Source organism: Scyliorhinus canicula, chromosome 13 (genome assembly GCF_902713615.1).
Source record: "Scyliorhinus canicula chromosome 13, sScyCan1.1, whole genome shotgun sequence".
NCBI classification, from domain to species: Eukaryota; Metazoa; Chordata; class Chondrichthyes; order Carcharhiniformes; family Scyliorhinidae; genus Scyliorhinus; species Scyliorhinus canicula.
In genome coordinates this window covers 137,072,888-137,094,881 of record NC_052158.1, presented here as the reverse complement: position 1 = coordinate 137,094,881, position 21,994 = coordinate 137,072,888, and the positions used below count along the sequence as shown (strand labels likewise).

The following is a 21,994-nucleotide window of genomic DNA, read 5'->3' as shown; positions in this document are numbered from 1 at the left end:
TGCAATTGTTCCGGGACCTGTTTGTGGCCAACGTACAAGAGAAAGAATAGTCGGGTGGCCAAGAATCAGGGGAAAATGGACGGGAATCGGGGCAAGCTAGGGCCCAAAACCAAACTATAAATAAATGCCTATGAACATGTGCCTCGGCCATATTGGGGAATGTAAAATATGTATGCCGGCTAAAGGGGGCGGCCACAATTGTTGTTATGAAGCTGCTTACCTGTAAATATACATGTTAAATTTTTGTGTTTTCTTTTTTTCTCTCTAATAATTTGTTATTTGTCATATATAAAATATGAAAACTCAATAAAAAAACATTTATAAAAAAAATAAATCACTAAGGATTCCACTCTGGATCAGATGTGGCTCTTCTGCTTTCAGAATCACAGACGGTAGCACAGTGGTTAAGACGGTTGCTTCACAGCTCCAGGGCGCTGAGGTCCCAGGTTCGATTCCCGGCTTGGGTCACTGTCCATGTGGAGTCTTCACGTTCTCCCAGTGTCTGCGTGGGTTTCCTCCGGGAGCCCCGGTTTCCTCCCACAGTCCAAAGATGTGCAGGTTAGGTGGATTGGCCATGATAAATTGCCCTCGTGTCCAAAAAGGTTGGGTTGGGTTACGGGGCTATTGTGGGCTTAAGTGGGGTGCTCTTTCCAAGGGCTGGTGCAGACTTGATAGGCTGAGTGGCCTCCTTCTGCTCTGTAAATTCTATGATGCTATGTTCAAGGTAGGTGGATTGAACACACTAAATTGCCCCTTAAATGGAATAAATGAATTGGGAACTCATTTTTTAAATTTTTTTTTTTTTAAAAAGACATGCAGAGGAACTCCTGCAGGCATCTGCTCAGCATGGTTTTACAATTTGAAAATTAACATAGGCTTTACTTTTCTTCTGTCAGCCACGTAGGTTCACACTACCGTGATTCCAGTCTTATATCCTCTCATTTTCACTAGAACTGTTTGAACTTTTTCATTCCATAGTTTAGCTGCTGCACATATCCAAATTAATGGGCATTTATCTATTTAGCCAATGAGACTTAATGGATACTTGTGTTTTTACTATTTGATGAGCTACTGTAAATGGGTCATTTTAACATTAAGATACTGTAGTAGTCAGAGTAATCTTGGTGTTCTGCCTCAACACTAGAATGTTTTTGATCCATAAAGTGACTGCATATCTAGCTGCTAAATATTTTCCTCTGTTTGATTTGGCTGACTTGCATATATAGGCATTGAATTTCTGGTGATGTAACCATTCTGACGCTTTGAGGATCCATTCTGATATGTTCTTCTCAGGAGGCCAGTGGCTCATCCTGGTTACGATTTGCTCTTGGGCGGCCTCTTCAGGTTGAATTTCTTCCATTCTTGCAACAGATTTTGGCCAATGCAGAATTCGCAAGCTGCAGCACAGCGTTTGACCATCAGCAAATATTACAAGTGTGCATTAGCAAAAACACCATGATGTATGGTATCAACTGAACTTTATGCTGATAAAGTTGAGTAACAGCAAACTTATATTTCTCTCTCCTTCCTCCCTCCCCCCATCCCAATTTTCAATTTGCTCCCCCACATATGGGAAAAATACCATTTACTTGGTCCACAACTGGCATTCCAGGTGGAAAGGTTTTAATCACAGAAGTGGCAAACCGCTACCTATAGTACTTTTAGCAACCATTTTGCTGACCCCAAGCAGGGCATTTTTATATCACGCTTGCTACAAAGTACTGGCATCAGCCTGACCGTTTTAAAAAGAAAATATTCCCTGAAATAGTCCCCTAACCAGTAGAGGTTTAGTGGCAATTTAGAATCAGTATATTATCTATAAAATATAGCTGATTCACACCTGACTGAACTAATCCAATGATCAAGAACAAATTCACAGGAATTCTGTTAATTTGTTCATTGCAGGACAGGCTATGTTCTTTGACATAAGGAACCTGCAGGGTAATCTACTCTTACTAATTTAGCAAAATCAAGGAGACCCAAGGAGAACAAAGCAAGTGGAGAGCCTGTATGTGTCAAGAAAACCATTTTGGAGGTGAAAATAAATTACACAATACAGATACACAATACAGCAGGGTAGCATGGTGGTTAGCATAAATGCTTCACAGCTCCAGGGTCCCAGGTTCGATTCCCGGCTGGGTCACTGTCTGTGTGGAGTCTGCACGTCCTCCCCCTGTGTGCGTGGGTTTCCTCCGGGTGCTCCGGTTTCCTCCCACAGTCCAAAGATGTGCGGGTTAGGTGGATTGGCCATGCTAAATTGCCCGTAGTGTCCTAATAAAAGTAAGGTTAAGGGGGGGGGGTTGTTGGGTTACGGGTATAGGGTGGATACGTGGGTTTGAGTAGGGTGATCATGGCTCGGCACAACATTGAGGGCCAAAGGGCCTGTTCTGTGCTGTACTGTTCTATGTTCTAGATGGAGCCAAAGAATAAAATAATCCAACTCATCAAAAGAAATTATTAAATCTTATGAAGTGGACATGTAAAAAGCAGTCAAAGTGCTTGATAAAATATTAGTGGGGAGGATTAAAGGGATAATAAATTAGTGGAGAACAAAATTAAGATGCCTGCAAGCATGAATTGGCATTATTTTCCCAGTAACTCAAAATCAAAATATAGTCTCAAATTTCCAAAGACACACAAGACTTGAGGCTCACTGTACAAATGGAGATAAAGCCAGATTGATTTACTTCCATTTGACATGCAAGTGTGCAATATTTTCAGGGTCAAAAGCACCACATCTCACTTTGCAACGTCTAAAGCCATGCTTTCAGTGGGAAGCTGAGGGAACAACCACAACATCGGAATGTGGATATCAAATATTACCACAGCAAGTGTTAAAATTATGATGCATTTGTGAAAAAGAATAATACTGAGTCAGTTGACCATCTTCTTGATTACTGCTCCACAATACATATTATACCCGACATATTTGTCCTGGATCATGCTCCATAATGGAGTTGTGCTTTTGCCATGCAACGCATTTCGAAAAATATTTTACAGCATTTCATTTTTAAAGTAAGCAGATATGGTTAAAAAAGTTTTTTTTTTTTTTAAACCTGATGCTCCTTGAGGTACATCTTCCGTGCGTGTAGAAGAATTTGCTCCATCCTGGTTGTTGTCAGGATCTGCCATCTTCTCCTGTCGGCGAGCCTCAGATGCTCCTCTTTTACCCAGGCCAGAGCCTCGCCGACTATTTTCGGGAATGGGGATAAAAATTAAACGTGAAATACTTTCCACCTTCTATGCAATACAAAGCAACTGCTGTGACAAGTTATTCAATTCAACCTGGCAAAACTATAACTCAACAAAATAATATGCATTGTACCCAGAAGGGGTGGCAGATATCTACTTACAGAATAATGTATACAAGTTTGCTGATGCGAATACAAGCAGTGAGGACTCAAATAGGCTGCAAAGAGCTATGAACAGGTTTAAGGGAGTGGGAAAGGTGAGGAATATAATGTGGGGAGTGTAAGGTTATCCACTTCAGTAGTTAGAAAAGCAGAATATATTTTTCAAAAGTCATGAATATTCTGATGGCTGATAGAGGGGCTGGTTTAGCACAGTGGGCTAAGACAGCTGGCTTGTAATGCAAAACAAGACCAGCAGCACGGGTTCAATTCTCGTTCCAGCCTCCCTGAACAGGCGCCGGAATGTGGCGACGAGGGGCTTTTCACAGTAACTTCATTTGAAGCAATAAGCTATTATTATTACTGCAGCAAGCAATTACTAGGATATATGCTATGCTTAGCCTCTATTTCAAGAGGGATTGGAATACATGAACAAAGTAGTCTTGCTACAATTGTACTGGGGTTTGGAGAGATACCTGAAGTACTTGGTGCTGATTTTGTTTACGTATTTAGGATTATATTTACATTAGAGGCAAGTGAAGGTTCATGGAATAGGCTCCAAGGGAGAGGATTGTCCTATGACGACAGGCTCAGTAAATTGGGTTTACTCTCACTGGAGTTTCGAAGAATGAGATATGATCTCATTGAAACATGACATTTTGAAGGGGCTTGACAAGATAGACACAGAATTCTACTCCCTGTAATTAGCAGTTGGAACATATGGAACTGCATTATCTGCGCCACCAATTCAATCTTTTTGCAATCTAATTGCAATTTTTTGGTTAGTTAGGCACTTAAACACACCATTTTAGTCTGCATTTCAAACTGAAAATCTATACCAGTGTACGGTTTTGGTTTGCCCAATTACAGAATGCATTCTTGCTCCTCATACCAACATATCCTAAGCTACCCAACTTGGCTGAGCCATTGAGCAGTGGATCAATTCACTCTGGAATCAGAGTCATGGCTTGCGTCCCTAAATATGCAGAGTTTTACAGGAATTTTAGTATATCTCATTAGAACAGCAAACTTGCATGATTCCTGCTGCTTATACAATAAGAGCTTTTACTGCTGGATATTTGTGGACAAGCTGAATAAGAATACTATTCCCAGCATTAGATTAAACCTCCAGTTTCATCACTGCAATATATACCAAAGAAATCACATGGCCAAGAAAAGTATTCCCCATCTTACTGATATTTCCAGGTTACAATTATAATATTGTTTTACTCTCACTTGCTCAAGAACTCTCCTTTCTCTATCGTCTGTTGCTTACATTTCCACTTATAATCTACTTAGGAGTCCGGTTTTGGGGAACAGACTTTGATGTTAGTCATCCAAATTTAACACAATGCATCAAAAATGTTTTTCCCCAATCCCCAGTTTTATGTGCTTTTAAAATAATTGAAACAATTTTGAAGTTTTCTGCTCAAGTCTCAATTATTTCCTAAATTTTCTGTTCAGTCGTGATGGTTTACTACAGTACAGAGATTAAGAAATAGAATATGCTATACAGTTCCTTAAGCCTGCCTTGTCATCAATAAGATCATGATTGATCTTTTAACTCAATTCTACTTGCCCACCCAAACTTTATATTTGTTAATTTTCTTAAGAGTCCAACTCCACCCAATGGACATACCCAGGACTCCGGAATGCGAATTCCAAAGATTCATAAACCTCAGTTAAAAATTTCATCTCATCCAATTTCAAAATAGCTGACCGAGACTATGCCTCCAAGTTCTATATTCTCTAGCAAAGGGAAACCACCTCACATGCCCCTTCAGAATCTTTTATGTTTTAATAAGATCACCTCCCATTCCCCTAAACTCGAGAGCATAGGTCCAATCTACCCAACCTATCACAGGAGAACCCTCTTATCTGAAGAATCAAGTGAACCCTCGCTGCACCTCCTCCAAGGAGAGTACATTCTTTCTTGACAAAGGAGACAAAATTGTCTACAGTATTCTAGGTATAGTCACACCAAAGACCTGTGCAACTGTATCAAGAATTCTTTACTCTTGTACTCCAGCCAACATGCAATAAAGCTTTAACAAAGAATCAACCAGACTTGAAACGTTAGCACCATTCTTTCTCCACCGGTCCTGTCAGACCTGCTGAGATTGTCCAGCATTTTCTGTTTTTGTTTCAGATTTAATTACAAAAAACACATTAATGTAATTTGGTGCCATTGCAGATATGCACACAAGTAAAAACAAAAATGGCCATTTGGATTGGATTGGATTGGATTTGTTTATTGTCACGTGTACCGAGGTACAGTGAAAAGTATTTTTCTGCAAGCAGCTCAACAGATCATTCCGTACATGGAAGAAAAGGGAATTAAACACAATTCAAGAAAATACATAATAGGGCAACACAAGATATACAATGTAATGACATAAGCACTGGCATCGGATGAAGCACACAGGGTGTAGTGTTAATGAGGTCAGTCAATAAATAAGAGGGTCATTTAGGAGTCTGGTGACAGTGGGGAAGAAGCTGTTTTTGAGTCTGCTCGTGCGTGTTCTCAAACATCTGTATCTCCTGCCAGATGGAAGTTGGAAAAGTGAGTAAGCCGGGTGGGAGGGGTCTTTGATTATGCTGCCCGCTTTCGCCAGGCAGCAGGAGGTGTAGATGGAGTCCATGGATGGGAGGCAGGTTTGTGAGACGGACTGGGCACGACCCTCTGAAGTTCCTTGAGGTCAATTAGGCTGTCTCAATACGATCACAATATAATTTCAACTTCAGACCAATAAAAAAAAAAACTTGCACTATAGTTCTGGACATATCTTTAATTCTAAAAACATTTACCTGGTACTAGCACAGGAGCCCGTGGTCTTTTGCCGTGTGCTCCGCCTCAAACTGGGGAGCTCTGCTGGTGGTGATTCACTGCGTTTCTTAGTAGACCTTCTCAAGCCTTTAAAAAGTTCAACAGTAGGATCAGTGAAATCATAGAGGAAAAACACTTGTGCAGTTCGGAAAAATTAAATACCCTAAGAACCAAGGTATATCAGATAATATTTCCCACTAAAGGAGACTTTCAGCAAAGTTACTACCAATGTGCTTTACAACTTATCCAATGGCATCCTTAAAATCTCAAATTAATTTGTGGCATTTCATGCACTTGTGGCGGTTTGACAATTCAAAGGGAAAGAATGTGGAAAAGCTTATGAATTTGCATTGCTGCAAAATGTTCCAAATTATCTTTGCTTGCCCCCACCCCCAACAAGCTTCCCTTCAAAATAACACATCATTCGCTACCTAACAGACGGCAACAATTTCTTAAGCACCAATGCTCTGTAACTAGTCAGTGTCATAGTTCAGAGCCCTCTTTTTGTTCCCGCCTCCAGAAATGGACCATCTCCAGTCAACAGTCCAAGCTGAATTCACCACAACTTTAAAAGTATCTTCAGGATTTAAAAAATAAATACAGCCCCAAGGGCCATATTACCGAAGTCTTTTACCTTAGTCAAGTTAGTCTTTGAAATATGCTGCAATTTCATTGGGAAATTTCTGATACTACGGCCTAGTTCAGAATTTCAGGGAGTGAAACACACAAACTTCCATTTAAAATTATTTTTAAATTAAATTCATTTTCACACATCACAAAGACTGAAGCTCAGGTTTGGCAGAGCACATAATTTCAATAGGGCACAATAGCAGCACAAAAATTCAGATTGATTACCTAGGCTAAAGAGTGCAAAATGTGGAAGAGGTCACAGACTCAACACTAGCTCAAACCCTTTACCTAGGAAAGTTGGAGGGTCAGCATCAATTGTCAGCACTACAATTGTATCGTTAACAGTCAAATGTCTTACGATGCTTAAATGAATGGTTTTCCCAAAATTAAGTCATACAACTGCAATGTATTTGCCTTGTCTGGTACAGAAAATTACCCAAGGCATGCTATGGAAGAATGCGCACACTTTGCTTTTAAATAAAAACAGCAGTACACATTAGTAAGGATTATATTTTACTTGCAATTATAGATCAGAACTTGTACACTGGCCAAATTTAGCTGACTCTCACCATTTCAGATTTTGGTTATTTTAGTATTTCATTCATATAGCGAAGTGCTTACATAAACGTGATCAAGACACCAGGGGGCATAGATTTCAGGTCCAAGGGGCAAAGTTTAGAGATGAGAGAGGCAGGTTTATTTATTTATTTATTTTATTTATTTATTTTTACACAGAGGGTGGCGAGTGCCTGGAACGCGTTGCCAGGGGAGGTTGTGGAAGCAAATACATTAACGGCGTTCAAAAGGCATCTCGACATGGATAGGATAGGTATAGAGGGATACAGCACTAGGAAGTGCAGAGGGTTTTGGCCAAGGATGGTATCATGACCGGTACAGGCTTGGATGGCCGAAGGGCCTGTTCCTGTGCTCTATTGTTCTTTATTCAACAGTTTCAAAAACTGGACTGTAATACAAAAGATAAAAAATTTTAACACTGTCTAATCCAAAATACAATCAAGTAATTTACAATCAAGTAATTTCATCAACTCACTAGCTAACTTTGCTTGTAGGCCTGAAGGGCCTGGTTTTGAAGTCTCCGATTTGGAAGACCCCGGGAGTGACAGTTTTGCTTTCGGCAGGCTAACTTTAGGGCTAAAACGGGCAGCCCACTCAAATTTAGAGGAACCACCAGTTTTGCTCTGTTCTTTTTCTCGGCTGCTTCTGCGAGGGCTGGGGCTAGATGCGGAGCGGGAACGACGAGCCTTATTCTGATCTTTTCCTTGTTTTAGCCTGGCTCCTTGAGGCACAGCAGCAGAGACGGTAGTAGAAGAGGATGACGAAGTAGAGGCAGAAGAGGAGGAAGAATCAGTGACAGTGCTACACCCAGCTTTGGCTGAGGTCGCCGATTTTGAAGCCAGCTTGGTTGGTTTAGCAGACCTCTCTTCAGCACTGATCGCGTCAGTCACAGAATCACTGTTTACAGAAGTTGCAGTTTCAATCTTTTTCCTTTTCTGAATGGGGGAGGCACCAGGAGGCCCAGTCTGTTTTCTACTCTGGGTCTTACTCGTGGAGGCTGTCTGGGAAGTTCTTATCTGATCTTGCACAGACTTCCTTTTCTTTGGGGACTTCGTTTGCACCTTATGTTTTTGTGTTTCAGTAGGATTCTCTGAGGGTTGAAGTGCTTTGGGCCTCTTTGCAGAGCAGGTGGAGTTTGAGCTGCTGTAATCAGGGCTTGGACCACGTTTTACACCTCTCAAACTGCTTTTGGAGCCGTCCCTTTTAGTTTGTCCAGCTTTGGGTCTTTCTGACCTAATTCTATCTTCTTGCTGTGTCACAGAAGCAACAGATGAAGAGCTACAGCTCCTGGAGTTCCTGAAATGACAATATTAAAAGATCACATGTGTATCTATGGCAATGGTTCTACTTACACCTCTAAATACAGTCCTTAAGTCACTAACAGAAGTTTGACAAGGACTGAATTTTCAAAGCAAGCATTTTACAATAACTATTTTAATTTTCAAATGCAGAGAGCTTGACCAGCACGAAGCTGTAAACTTATTGCTTCCACAGGGTAACACTTTGAACTTTGTACAAAAAAGAACCATTAAACCACTTGTATGGTTTAGCACAGTGGACTAGACAACTGGTTTGCAATGCAGAACAAGACCAGCAGCGCGGGTTCAATTCCCATACTGGCCTCCCCAAACAGGCACTGGAATGTGGCAACTAGAATCTTCATTGAAGCCTACTTGTGACAACAAGTGATTATTATTGCGAGGGCATGATGACACTGGGACTCGTAGCACTGTATGTTCTATGTTCATTGAAGCCTACTTGTGACAATAAGCAATTAATAATATTAATAATAATAATGTATAATGTTGTTTCACAAATGCATATGATATGCAGTCATCTTTAATTGTAAAACTGCTGTGGAAAGTATGAAATCTTGTTCCAAGCACTCAATTGCTTACATCTCCTCTTGATAAGCAAGCAACCCTTCTTCCTCAATCCAGTTGAACTAAACAGAAAAGCTCCGAAAAAATCTACAAGGACTGTAAGATGGGTTTACCTATAGGAACTTACTGTTCCTGGAGTGGAGCTATATAGATTTTCTTTGGCGTGCTCAGTCTACATCAGTTATACAGTAGCAGACAATTTGAGAAACCAAATCTATTAAGCTACGGGTTAATTACAACCTGGAATTTCCAACAGGCAAGGGCAAACCCAATCTTGGTTTAATTTTGTAATGAAGATTATCTAGGTGTTGCTGTACAAGTGACAGATGTAAAACAATGCAGATGTCGAAGTCTGGGATTGATCGTCTCTTTGTTCTGAAAATATAAACGGCAATAACTTTTTTTTGCAAAGAAAAAGTATTGAAAATACAGCTAAATTTAAAACTTTTGAACTGGTGATGAGATGGGAAAAAGTCACAAATTGGAAATCACCTCCAGAACAAGACAATTCCCTATTGGGAGGGCAATAATGAAAATAATTTCCAACGGAGCAGAGACTGAAAAATTCCAGCAGATGTGGAGATTTCTCTTCGTGCTAAGAAATTGCAAGCTATGATAGATAATGTAGTCATATTCTGTTGCTAAATCCAATTGTTACATTGCTTCACAACAATGCTTCAGTGAGGGCAGCCCGGTGGCCTAGTGGTTAGCACAACCGCCTCACGGCGCTGAGGTCCCAGGTTCGAATCCCGGCCCTGGGTCACTGTCCGTGTGGAGTTTGCACATTCTCCCCGTGTCTGCGTGGGTTTCGCCCCCACAACCCAAAAATGTGCAGAGTAGGTGGATTGGCCACGCTAAATTGCCCCTTAATTAGAAAAAATTATTGGCTAATCTAAATTTATAAAAAAAAAACAATGCTTCAGTGGTTGCAGGATCTGGTAGAGTACATGTAAAAGGCCACAAATTTTACTCAAAAATCTCTACATGAAATAACTCTCATTTAGAAGCATTTTATTCCTACTCTTCCCCTTGCTTCCTTAAGCTACCCTTCGGCAGCACTTGCAACTCATTTCTACTGCTTCAATGTTTACAAACCTGCTTCAAAGTGGGGAAGTAGTGTTCTCTTAAAACTAAAACCATGGAATAGAAATCAACCTCCAAATAAAGCAGCAGAATAATGCAACCAAGGGCATAAAATTAATATAACTTGGGAAATTTAGAATTTACACATTGTCTAAAATATGTGGCCATGATTCTCCAATTGAATAAAAATGGAACCCAGGAAACAGGGCATGTCCCATAGACAGATTCTAATCAGTAAGGCATCATTTTTATTTCAGAAAAACAAAAAAAAAACACCTGTTAAATAAATTTGCTTTTGGAAGATTGAAGGATCTCAAGGCATCTAGTTTAACTATTTTCTGTTCAACACAGTCGTGAAATTTTACATTAAGCAAATCTAATACCTTCGTGACACACGCCCTCTGGACTGCCCAGAGGTAGTGTCTGACTGCAGTTTTGTTGCTTTAGCAGTTGGCCTACTGGGAATCGGCTTCTGTTTCCTCTCTTCTGACTGTGGCCTAGAGCAAAAGAAAACAAAAGGGAATCAAAAAAACAATCTAGTATGTTTGAAGAATGAGATACCATGAAGAACCATGAGATATGTTGCAGAACTCATAACGAATTTCCAGAAGTGTATATTTTTGCTTACTTCAACTGTATCCAAAATTTAAAAAACCACACTGAATGCACCATATCAAAATCAGCAAATGCTAGGTGCTTATTGTTCATCAATGTAGCACTAAATTTGAGATGGAATACAAAATTAATATAATTATTTCCTCAAGAGCACTTTTTACTTCCCCAATTGCCATTTTTCATTTAATTGATGCCCATTCAGTCGTGTCAATCCACTAGGAACTTGATTGCACTATGCTGACAAGACAACTTCCAACCCACCAATGGGCCTAGGCATAGCATAAAAGCACAAGTTATTTATTTTCCTGGGGAAAAAAAAGCGTTTTAAATATATATACTTATTTTACTTGCCTTCCTCCTGTTGCTTCGTCTTGTGGCTGGGCCCCGGCAGTGTTCCTCTGTGAACGTCGCAGTGACCCCCCTGTATTGTAATTAGGCCGGTTGGACATTGGCACCTCTCTCCTTAAGGGACATACCCTTTCTAGACACTATCATTCACTGAAAAAAAGCAGGTTTGAAAATCAGAACACAAAATAATCGGAAATTTATAAATATTTTCAGCTGACAATAACAGTGCAATCATCTTGTGGGAGTTGTGACTTAATAATAAATTTGGTACAATTAAATTATAGTTAGACCTATAACTAGGTTTTCAGCCAATCAGAATCCAACCCTCTCATCTTGATCCATCGCCTGAGAGTTTTGTCCATGTTAGAAGGTTGCGGATTCAAGCCCCACTCCAAGACTAGAGCACAATCTAGATTCACACTCAACTGAGAGAAGCTCTTTTGAAAAAATCTTTGAAAAAAAGCAGAGTCTTTGAAAACACATTAACCCAGCACCCAGTTTACTGTTCAGGCAGATATACTGTCAAGGGTTCGAAGAGTACAAGAGTTTTCCCAGTGCCCAGTTCAATATTTATTCACAAAACCAATGTCAAAACAGCACTCGAGAAGAATGCAAAAGTACCCACCCTCTTGACTAGTCCTTCATTAGACGTATTTGCCTTTGCGCATTTACAGTCAATAAGCATACTTAGCTAAATGAAAAAATTCCATTTGAAATTAAACAAAAAGAAAAGTGGTTATACACCAAATATATTTTTCCAGCTCAGGCACAGTGATAAACGATTCACTATATTGGCAAGAACTACCCTGAATGTTAAACATAAATCATCATGGTCAGCCACCAGGCACAAAACCTTGTTGTGCAAGTAGATAGAGCCATGTATTTCGGACACTTAGTGGTTCTTAGATCTGGTTGTTGTAACTGTGCAGGCATGTGTGTTTTCAACTTTAAGAACTCAACACATGTTTGTAAATTCACAAGATTGCTGGTCATTTGGCCCATCAAGTCTGGCCCGCCATTCGATCATGGCTGATCTCATCCTGGCCTTGACGCCACCACCCTGCCCACTCTCCATAGCCCTTCAACCCATTACAAATTAAAAATCTGTCTAATTCCTCAAATTTACTCACTGCCCAGCATCCACAAAATTCTGGGGCAGCGAATTCCACAAATTAACAAACCTCTGGGAGTAGTAGTTTCTCCTCATCTCTGCTTTAAATTTGCTACCACTTAAATCCTAAGATGACCTCTCGTTCTAGAATGCCCCATAAGAGGAAGCATTCGCTCCAGGTCTACTTTATCCATATCATCTTGTTACAGCGCAGAGGGAGACCATTTGGCCCTACAAATGTCTTCCAAATGTTCAGTACGAGCCAGGAAACAGGTCACACTCCCTCACTGCTGATCCTGGGACAATGCAGTCCTCCCCCAGCGCTAACAACTTAACTCAGTTTCGTACTCCTTCACTACTGACCATCCAACAGTCCAGTGCTCCCTCAATACTGACTGACCTTCGCTCCTTGGAACTGCTTGTTATGTTAACTCCTGCCATATTCTGACGGTGAGCTCACAGCCCCAATTATGTGTTGCTGGTGAGATTAAGTTGAATGAGGGATTCACTCAGTTTACCATAAGGGAAGGTGGTAAACTACACCGTCTCTTAAAGAAACTGCTGCTATAGTGGCAATGTCTCTCGCCCTGTAGTGTTAAGAGAATTGCACAAGCAAAGAAAATCTGTCCTTTAGGTATTGTACGACTTCAGAGCAAATGCATTTTTGCATGTTTACACAGTATCTGCCACATGTTCAAATATCACATGAACAGAACTACCTGCAATAATAAAACCTGCAGAAAACACAGCAAACCGCCAGATTCTGTGCTCAGCTACAGTCGGTAAAGAATAGTTTTAATCGAGTTAGTTATCATTACAAATGAGGAAAATAGAAGGACCATGTATAGACAGTCACTGCAAAAAGCTGCTTTGCATGCCACCTGTCTCTTGGCAAAATATGCAATCAGTTGCACTGGAAAACCTCCAGGAAATTCAATTCATTTAACCCATAGATCAGAAAACGTATGTAAAATTAAGGTATCAACTATGATATCCTGCACATTTACGATTCTTTAAGTATAACCTTCCAAGCATAGGAATGAGCATCGGCTCCTCTTTCCTATGCTTTGTAGGATAACAAGTGTTAATGAACCAGACAATCGGATCACAAATTTGTTCCCAGAGGCTAACCATACTAGTAAATGGTCACACAACTGCATCCATCCCCAATAACAAGACAATTTCTAACATTTTCCAAGGTTAATATTTAAACCATTGTTTTTTCTTTAGTGTTAAGTCATGCAACCTGAACAAGCACAGACAATGTGATGGACCTGTAAAAGAACATGCTGTCTAGTACGACTGTGAAGTCTTCCCCTACACGGTACTATACTGGTTGGAGTTATTCTTTCTACCAGAGGTCGAAATGAGATTCTGTTAATTCTTTTAACCTGCTGCTTCAATTTTTTGTCATCCTCATATCCTTTCTTAGGCAGCTTCATCTCCATATATTTTTCTTCAAAAACCAAAAAGTGACCACTTCAAGAAATATTCCAATTGGCTACAAAATAAATCAGAGAACGCTGAGGCTCAATATATTTGAAGCAATAATCCAATTGAAGTACAGGTGAATGTACGTTGATTTCATGAGAAAATTCAGGGTGTGACACAAAGAAAATAGCTTACAGCCAGGATAAGCATGTGGGTGAATATAGTCTGCGCTGTAAAGTTCCATGATTCAGGAATACATGGACTGGATGAGAATTAAGGTAACAAATAAATACTGGATGATTTGAAACTCAGAACTATTTATTTGTTGGGCAAAACGTTCATGTGCTTGGAAGATGTGCGGGAGTCAATGTAACGGAACTGTGCCTCGTGCAGACCTGCTGTGCAACTGCGCTATCGGATTCAGGGCAGTGCCACTGCAATGGAGGTGGAGCCATTAACAAAGACAACCCCCACATCCATGCAGGATTATGCCAACAATTTTTAGTTATGCAGGGAGTCCGCAAGGTCCTGATCAAGATGCAGATTCGGCCCATCGAGTCTGCACCGGCCCTTGGAAAGAACACCCTACCCAAGCCCATACCTCCACCCTATCCCCGTAACCCAGTAACCCTACCTTTTAGGACACTAAGGGCATGGCCAAGCCACCTAACCTGCACATCTTTGGACCATGGGAGGAAACCAGAGCACCCGGAGGAAACCCACGCAGACACAGGGAGAACGTGCAAACTCCACACACAGTGACCCAAGCCAGGAATCGAACCTGGGATCCTGGAGCTGTGAAGCAACTATGCTGACGTTCACGGCGGTCTGTTATCACCTTCTATTTAAAGCCATGCTGCTGCCAGAAGTCATGGCTGGTATTCTTAAAAGCTCCCTGACCTTCCCCGAAACCCGTCCACAACCCACCCACAGGTCACGAGCAGCAGTTTGAAAATCCCTACATTATAGGATGAAACGTGACCCACACTTCATAGCAGTAACCAGAGTGGTACAAGGAAGATTGAGCTTTCAATGGATTAATCAATACAGTAGAAAAATTAAAAGTTTTATCATGTGTCTGAGGTCACCCAGTCTCATTGCACATTCCTATATCATAACCTGCCTTCCCATTTTCACTTCCAAAGTGGATAACCTTGCATTTATCCAAATTATACTGTATTATCTTTTGCCCACTCACTCAGCTTGTCCAAATCACACTGAAGGATTTCTACATCCTCCTCAGCTCAGCCTCCCATCCAGATTTGTCTCATCTGCAAATGTGGAGATATCACATTTTGTTCCCTCATCCAAATCATGAATATATATTGCAAATAGGTGGGGTCCCAGAACCGATCCCCGCGGTTCCCCACCTTTCACTGCCTTACGTTTGGAAAAAGACAAGTTTATTCCTACTCTTGGCTGATTGCCACTCTGGACATGTTAAGCCAAAATTCTACCAAAATTTCTAGATCTTCTCAACAACTTATATAGTTAAAAATCATTAGCAGGAGTATGTGCATTGACTATTTTCTTTTCTGTGTGAAAATCCAGTGTTTGCATAAAATTTAATTTGCTGTTCTGCCAATCTGCATATTTTGTTTAGCTCAGTTTGTGCTCAGTTGTCCCTTTCCACTGTCCCTATTTTTGATCATTCGTGAAATCTGAACGCTTTGTATTTTAAGTGCACGCCATTCAAACAAGAAACAAACAGTACAGGTCCAAATAGCAGTTCCTTGGACACAAAATTGCCCCTCAATTGTAAAATAAAATTCCCCCCCCAAAAAAATCACAAATGAACCCTATGCAGCAAACCCAATACCAGTTGTATCCAGAAAGTCCCTGTTCATGCCCACCCAATGCCTTTCCATTAAATGTACACTGCCAAAATGCAAAAAAAACCCCATACTGAATTGTCATACTGAAATGCATTGTTACGTCTGCATATTCCAGTAACCTACCTTCTGATTCTTTTACCTTCCTCACTGCCTGTGGAACTTGCTCTTTGTGTCATCAGCAAATTGAGATTTGTTTTTCCCCGTAGCCAAGTTCAAACTGCATTCAGCACAAAAGTGGACCTATTATTGACCCCAAGGCACATTTTGAACCGCTCTCCAATCAGAACCATGTCATTTACAGTTTCATGTTCGTACACCACTTTCTATCTATACTATACTCTCCCTAATACAACACACTTGAACCGTTATTAAAAAAACCTCAAAATATTTCATTAAATGTCTTCTAAAGTTTCATACATGATCTATCCAGTTTCACTTCAACCTTTTCTGCACTGGACCAACAAAATTGCCTCATGCTCAAGTACAGAATATTTTCACTAACAAGTCATCTTAACATGCCCCTTCCCAAATCATCAAATCATTGTTTGAAAAAAAAAGTTTCCTGTTCTGCCCAAAATTGAGCCAACCTCTGATTATAGCACTCTGATTTCCCTCCAGTGATTTAAGCTTCCAGATCTCAATTTTGTCTGAAAACATTGTGCATTCATATATTTATCAATCTTCATAATTTTTTGAAGAATTTAATTCATAATTTCCTTAGTTTCTCATTCCAATTTTTAAAATGTGCAGCCCTTGCTCCTCCTACTTAATACATCCCAAATGTATTCCCTCCTGTACTAATAATCTTCCCAGTATGAAATAAACTAAAAATAATGAGTCTGTGGTCCTGCATTTCAATCTAGTGTCTAGATTCTTTAATTCAATCTATAGTCCTTAAACATTCTTGTTACTGCTTCCAACACAAGGCCACATATATGGTTGCTCATCTTCAAATTCCCAAGTTATTTTCCACATGTTCAGCTGTGTCCTTTTATCCGATATCAGGGAAGCAATACATGATCAGCATTCAAAACAGTTCAGTACACCCCAACACACAACTACTCACTTCTACAACTCATCAAGTCTCGGTCTTAAATAGTTTGCTAGTTTCTTGCTCAACAGTTTCAGAACATTGCTCAGAACTACGTTCCTCGGAGTAAATCCAATAGCAAGCATTCCATGTACCAGAGTGGAATCAGCCATCTGCAAGGATCGCAATAGAATCTACTTGTTTGTGGAGAACCAACAGATTTTCAATAAATTACTAGAGTCACTGGGGAAACTAACAGCTCCAGCAAAATTGAGAAAACTCTTTATGCATGTCATCATGGAAGCGTTCTAAAAAGAATGCTAGGTAAAATAAGTAAAAAGAGTTAAGGAGAGTCCTAATTTCAGGGAAAATTGTGGTGAATACAAAGGCTGACTGCAATGAAAGAATTTGCAAATAATCTTGGAACAAGATTAGCGACAATAAAAAGAGGCCAATAAGTAAAATCTTACCTTCCAACAGGGCGTTTTGATAATAATTTCCAAGCGAAAAACTGGTTTACAAGTAGAAGGACTGAAATACAACCAACTAATAGGATGAAGTCAATTAAAAATCATGCCATTTTATGGGGAGATGCTCCCCGACTTCCCGATCAAGGACCAGGTACCGGCGGCGAAGGTCAGGCTCCACCATTGCCTCCAAAGATGGCCATCACTAACTGCACATGCTCCGTCGCCAAGCAAAATCATTTAAAAATTAACACTGGTTACGAAAGATTGCCAGAGTACACAGGGTACCCAAAACTTAATGGAGCGCCATCATAAAATCATCCTGCAGGGCAGAACAAGGCCATTCGGCCCGTTGAGCCTGTACCTACCCTGCGAAAGACCACCTATTCCTGCAACCCCACCGTAAGTGCCAATTTTTAGCATGTCTAATCACCTAACCTGCACATCTTTGGACTGCGGAAGGAAATCCATGCAGCCACAGGGAGAACATGCAAACTTCACACAGGCAGTCACCCAAGACTCATAAGACTGAAATTGAACTCTGATACCGAGAGACAGCAGTGCTAACCACTGTGCCACCTTGCCGCCCAAAATCTGCAAACTGTTTCAAATATTGATAAAACTGAGGGTAGTTATAGAAATAATAGATGTAATAGATGTTCAAGATCATTTCTCCCTCCGAGGATGGAGAATGATTAAGCCCAAATTGGCTTTAAATTAAAAGCCAAGGACCAACCAGAACCAGACTACCCAACTAGTTTAAAATACAAATTATATTTAGAAGCTCAAGACAAAAGGAGTAAAATAAGGGCACCGGCATTTTAAAACCCGAATACTATCCATGTTCAGTCACCATGAATTGAAACTTTAAAAGTTGTGTCACATCGTTTTACCTATTGGAAGGTTAACTGTTGCTCATTGTATGCACTTGATCATCTTTATATTTGGAAGAAAAGCACGCACGCAGATTATGTTGTTCAAGATAAAATTTGGAAAAATTACAAGCAAAATCGGTATAGCAGAATACCAGATTAACATTTTAGATACTCCCAAAACTATGTGTTAACTGGAAGCTATTCAGATTCACAATCCTTTTCCATAATTTTTAAAAAACTGAATCTGGCATGAATGAGTGTGCTGCAGTTTTGCCAAACGCCTTTATGTGAGAAGAGCAAACCGAAAAATTGGGGGGGGCGGCGGCGCGGGTCAAATATCTCCCACCAAGCACCTTTTCCAGAAGGATTTCTTTTTACAATAGGATAGTGCCCAAGACAATCCAAAACCTGTGGCCAAAGTCATGATTTTTGCCCAATTAAATGGCAATCTACATGCAGAACTACCTCAATTTCTGAACTTAACTTACTGAAATATTATCTTGGCAAGTCAGTCCCCTTTTGAGAGTGCCATTCACTGCCCATCAGTATTGTATGTTTACTTGTTTCTTGCTTTTAGAGTTGTAGTTAAAGAGAATGCTATCAGGCAAAGCATTCCAAGTTCAAAAATTGGTTAAACTAAACATCACATGGAAAGGTAATATTTTATAATAGATCCCTTCCCCATCAAAATTATTCAGTCTCGTGGCAGCAAGGTGGTACAGTGGATTAGCCCTCCTGCCTCGCGGCGCCGAGATCCCAGGTTCGATCCCAGCTCTGGGTCACTGTCCCTGCGGAGTTTTCACATTCTCCCAGTGTTTGTGGGTTTCACCCCCACAACCCAAAGATGTGCAGGGTAGGTGGATTGGCCACACTAAATTGCCACTTCACTGGAAAAAATGAATTGGGTATCCTAAATTTTTTTTTTATTTAAAAAAAATTATTTCAGACTCGAGTGGCCATGCACCAATGATAATGAGAAAGGAAAATATAAGCAGTAACCATGGAATTTCTGTAAGCACCTGGTTACTGAAGGGACAAAGAAAACTGCCACTTCAGATCATATATTTGCAAAAAGAACTAACCAACACTGTCCAACAGAAAGACCAACACAAAGTGACAAAACAAAAACTGCAGAAACTCAATTTTCAAAGTTATAAGCAGAATTAATTCATCAAGGACCAAGACACCGAATTCTGATCAATAAAAATATGCCATCCTTACTATTTAGGACAGGTCGAAAAATACACAATCTCCCTGATGTTCTATCCTTCTATCTGCGCAAAGACATATCCCAATATAATTATGAACATTGTCAATATTTTTTTAAAAACTAGATACAATATTAAAACAACTTCTGCAAATGATGTGGCCTTTGACAATTAAGCCTCAGGCAAATACCAAATTAAGTAATTAAATATGGATACTCAGCATCCGGGGATTCACACATCCTTTCAGGGTGGATCTGTAAAAATAGAATTCCAACCAACCAGCCTCAGTTTCAACATAGATAAAAGGGCATTGAAACTCAAAACGTGCAAGACAGATGCAAACTCCCATCAACCTTCCATTGTATTCGGATATTTTCTCTCATCCAAACAAGACCAAGTGAATCACAAGGTATCAAACGACAGCATAGGATAATCGGCATCAACATTCACGCATACATTTTGTAGCTTGTGGAAATAACAAGAGGGAACCATTTTGTTGCCTGCTTTTTAAAAAAAATCAGCAAGAAGCTGCTTCAATTTGCGTTCCATCAAATTATCTGCAAGTCATCAAGCAGCAACGGTAATTAACAGCAATACCTGGTAAGTAGGGGGGGGAGGGGGGGGGGGGGGGAAATCAAGAGAAGGGCTCCATAAGTCAGCTATTCAGCCCATTGAATCTACTCCGCCATTCAGTGAGATCATGGCTGATTTAATATGAAAATCCTCTATTCCCTTTCTTGCTTTTATCACCATAACTCTTGCAGTACACCTTTCATGTGAGAACGCCTTTCTTGTGCCATTCTTCAGTTAAGATTTAATTAAACCCAATACTAGTCCATTCTAATCCACTAGATGAACTATACTATTTCAATTTTATATTTATCACAATTCAGTTTTTGGTCTGCAATATCTGTCATCTCTGTCATTTCTAGAATACACTAAACAGCAAGAAAAAGCACACCATTTCAAACAAAACTTTGATGAAGTAAATAATTTCAGACCGTATCCTCACATGGAATCAAATTCAATTGAATTAATTTATCCAATTTGAATAATATGGGCACTGGCAGTTATTCAAAAAGTATCTTTTAACATAGCAAATAGTTGCTTTGATCAACACAAATAAGGTGTGGAAGTGTAAGTTCCTAACCGCTTTCAATCGGTTTGCTAATCTAGTAATGGTGTAATTGTATTATAGTAAACGTTACCCATAAAGATTATGAACTATAAAACTTTCAACATCAAAATCCAGCACCAAGGCACACAGAACCACAAGTGCTAGGTCAGATTAAGTCCATGCAAACAAGATTGCAGTTAAACAAATTGGCCTTAGCTGACAACCACAAAAATCTGTATTTCCTACTATTCGCTGCAATCATGGTGACATGCATATGAGATGAGCAAAGGGAAAAAATATCAATTGACCTCAACTGCGATTACCTTCAGGGTCAAATAGCCCACTACACATGTCTTGAACACATGAATTGTTTTCACTTTAAAGATGCATCCGAAATAGCCGCCCAAAACATTATTAACCTTCCGGTTGTCTTTTACATTTCCAACTGGCCAAACATTCCCAAGTGCCTTGCTCTACTGTATTCCTATTGTGAAGACTACACATCTCTTTTGGCATTATGCCTGCATTTAGAATTTTAAAAAACATTTTAAACAGATGACTGCTCACTCAACTGACTAGGGAGACGTAATAACCTGTTTGTGAATCATACAATCCAATTGCAGTTCAAGGCACACAGATATAGAATCTGCACTGGTATCCAAACCACAAGACCCAATTTCAAATCAGTCCACCTGCCATCAGGTCATCAACATGAAGTATTAACCCTATCCTTTCTCTTCTCCCCCCCCCCCCCCCCCCCCCCCCCTCCTCTCCCTGCACACAGATGCCAGCCTGACCTCAGCATTGTGAACATGCACTTATTTTGCTTTCTGCTGTCATTCATTGTTTTGTAGAATGTAAACTAATTGGCAGTTCATTCCCGGGGACTTTCACAAACTCCTCAATAAGCTCACAACTGCACAATTGTACCATTTATATCCAGCCCAGTAGGCTAACCAGGTGGCAGCAATGGTTGTAGTGCAAGCATCTTGCAAACTCTGAAGCTTTAACAAGTCAACTTCAGTATCTTGCTGCTAAACAGGATGTGGGAGAGCGACCAGGACGGTGGCCTATATAAATTAAAATATTAAATTAAAAATTTCAAGTGCTTTTGGTTGTTGTCACTAAATGGGATATTAAAGTTATCAATGCCATTGCCCTATTCACAGGCATAAACCTGGACTGCACTCTTAAAATGAATCACCGGCTCCAAATAGCTGAGTGCAAGCAATCCATTATCTATCACTCTGTATAGCTTTTCATTTTGGACAATCTGCCCATTCAGCAGCTGGTCTATCAGGTTGCTATCAGCTGTTCTGATTCAAAGCGGTGGAGAAAAGCGCTGCAACCCAGAAGAGCCACATTCAGGTTTTTAAACCTAGTCCAGCAGTATTAAACTGCAAATATTTTTCTTGTTCTGCTGCAATTAAAACACGTTCTATCATCATCAATTTCAATAAATGAGCATGTATTTTCACACCAGAAATTTTATTTTATTTTTTTTTAAAAAAAGGAAAACCTACCTTGAGCCAATTAAATGCTTCAACCAAATTATGTTTTTAAATGACGAGAGAATTGGCCATCTTTCAAAATGATCCTGAAAGATAT

At 40.0% G+C, this 21,994-nt stretch overlaps 1 protein-coding gene across 1 annotated transcript in view; it reads right to left on the bottom strand.

Moving 5' to 3' along the window:
• trip12 (thyroid hormone receptor interactor 12) overlaps positions 1–21,994 on the bottom strand; it is a 196,322-nt gene that overhangs the window by 127,320 nt on the left and 47,008 nt on the right. Inside the window, 5 exon segments of the mRNA XM_038817547.1 lie at positions 3,057–3,190; positions 6,159–6,264; positions 7,859–8,679; positions 10,733–10,846; positions 11,316–11,462. Of these exon segments, the coding sequence (XP_038673475.1) occupies positions 3,057–3,190; positions 6,159–6,264; positions 7,859–8,679; positions 10,733–10,846; positions 11,316–11,413 (1,273 nt within the window). The 5' untranslated portion in view covers positions 11,414–11,462.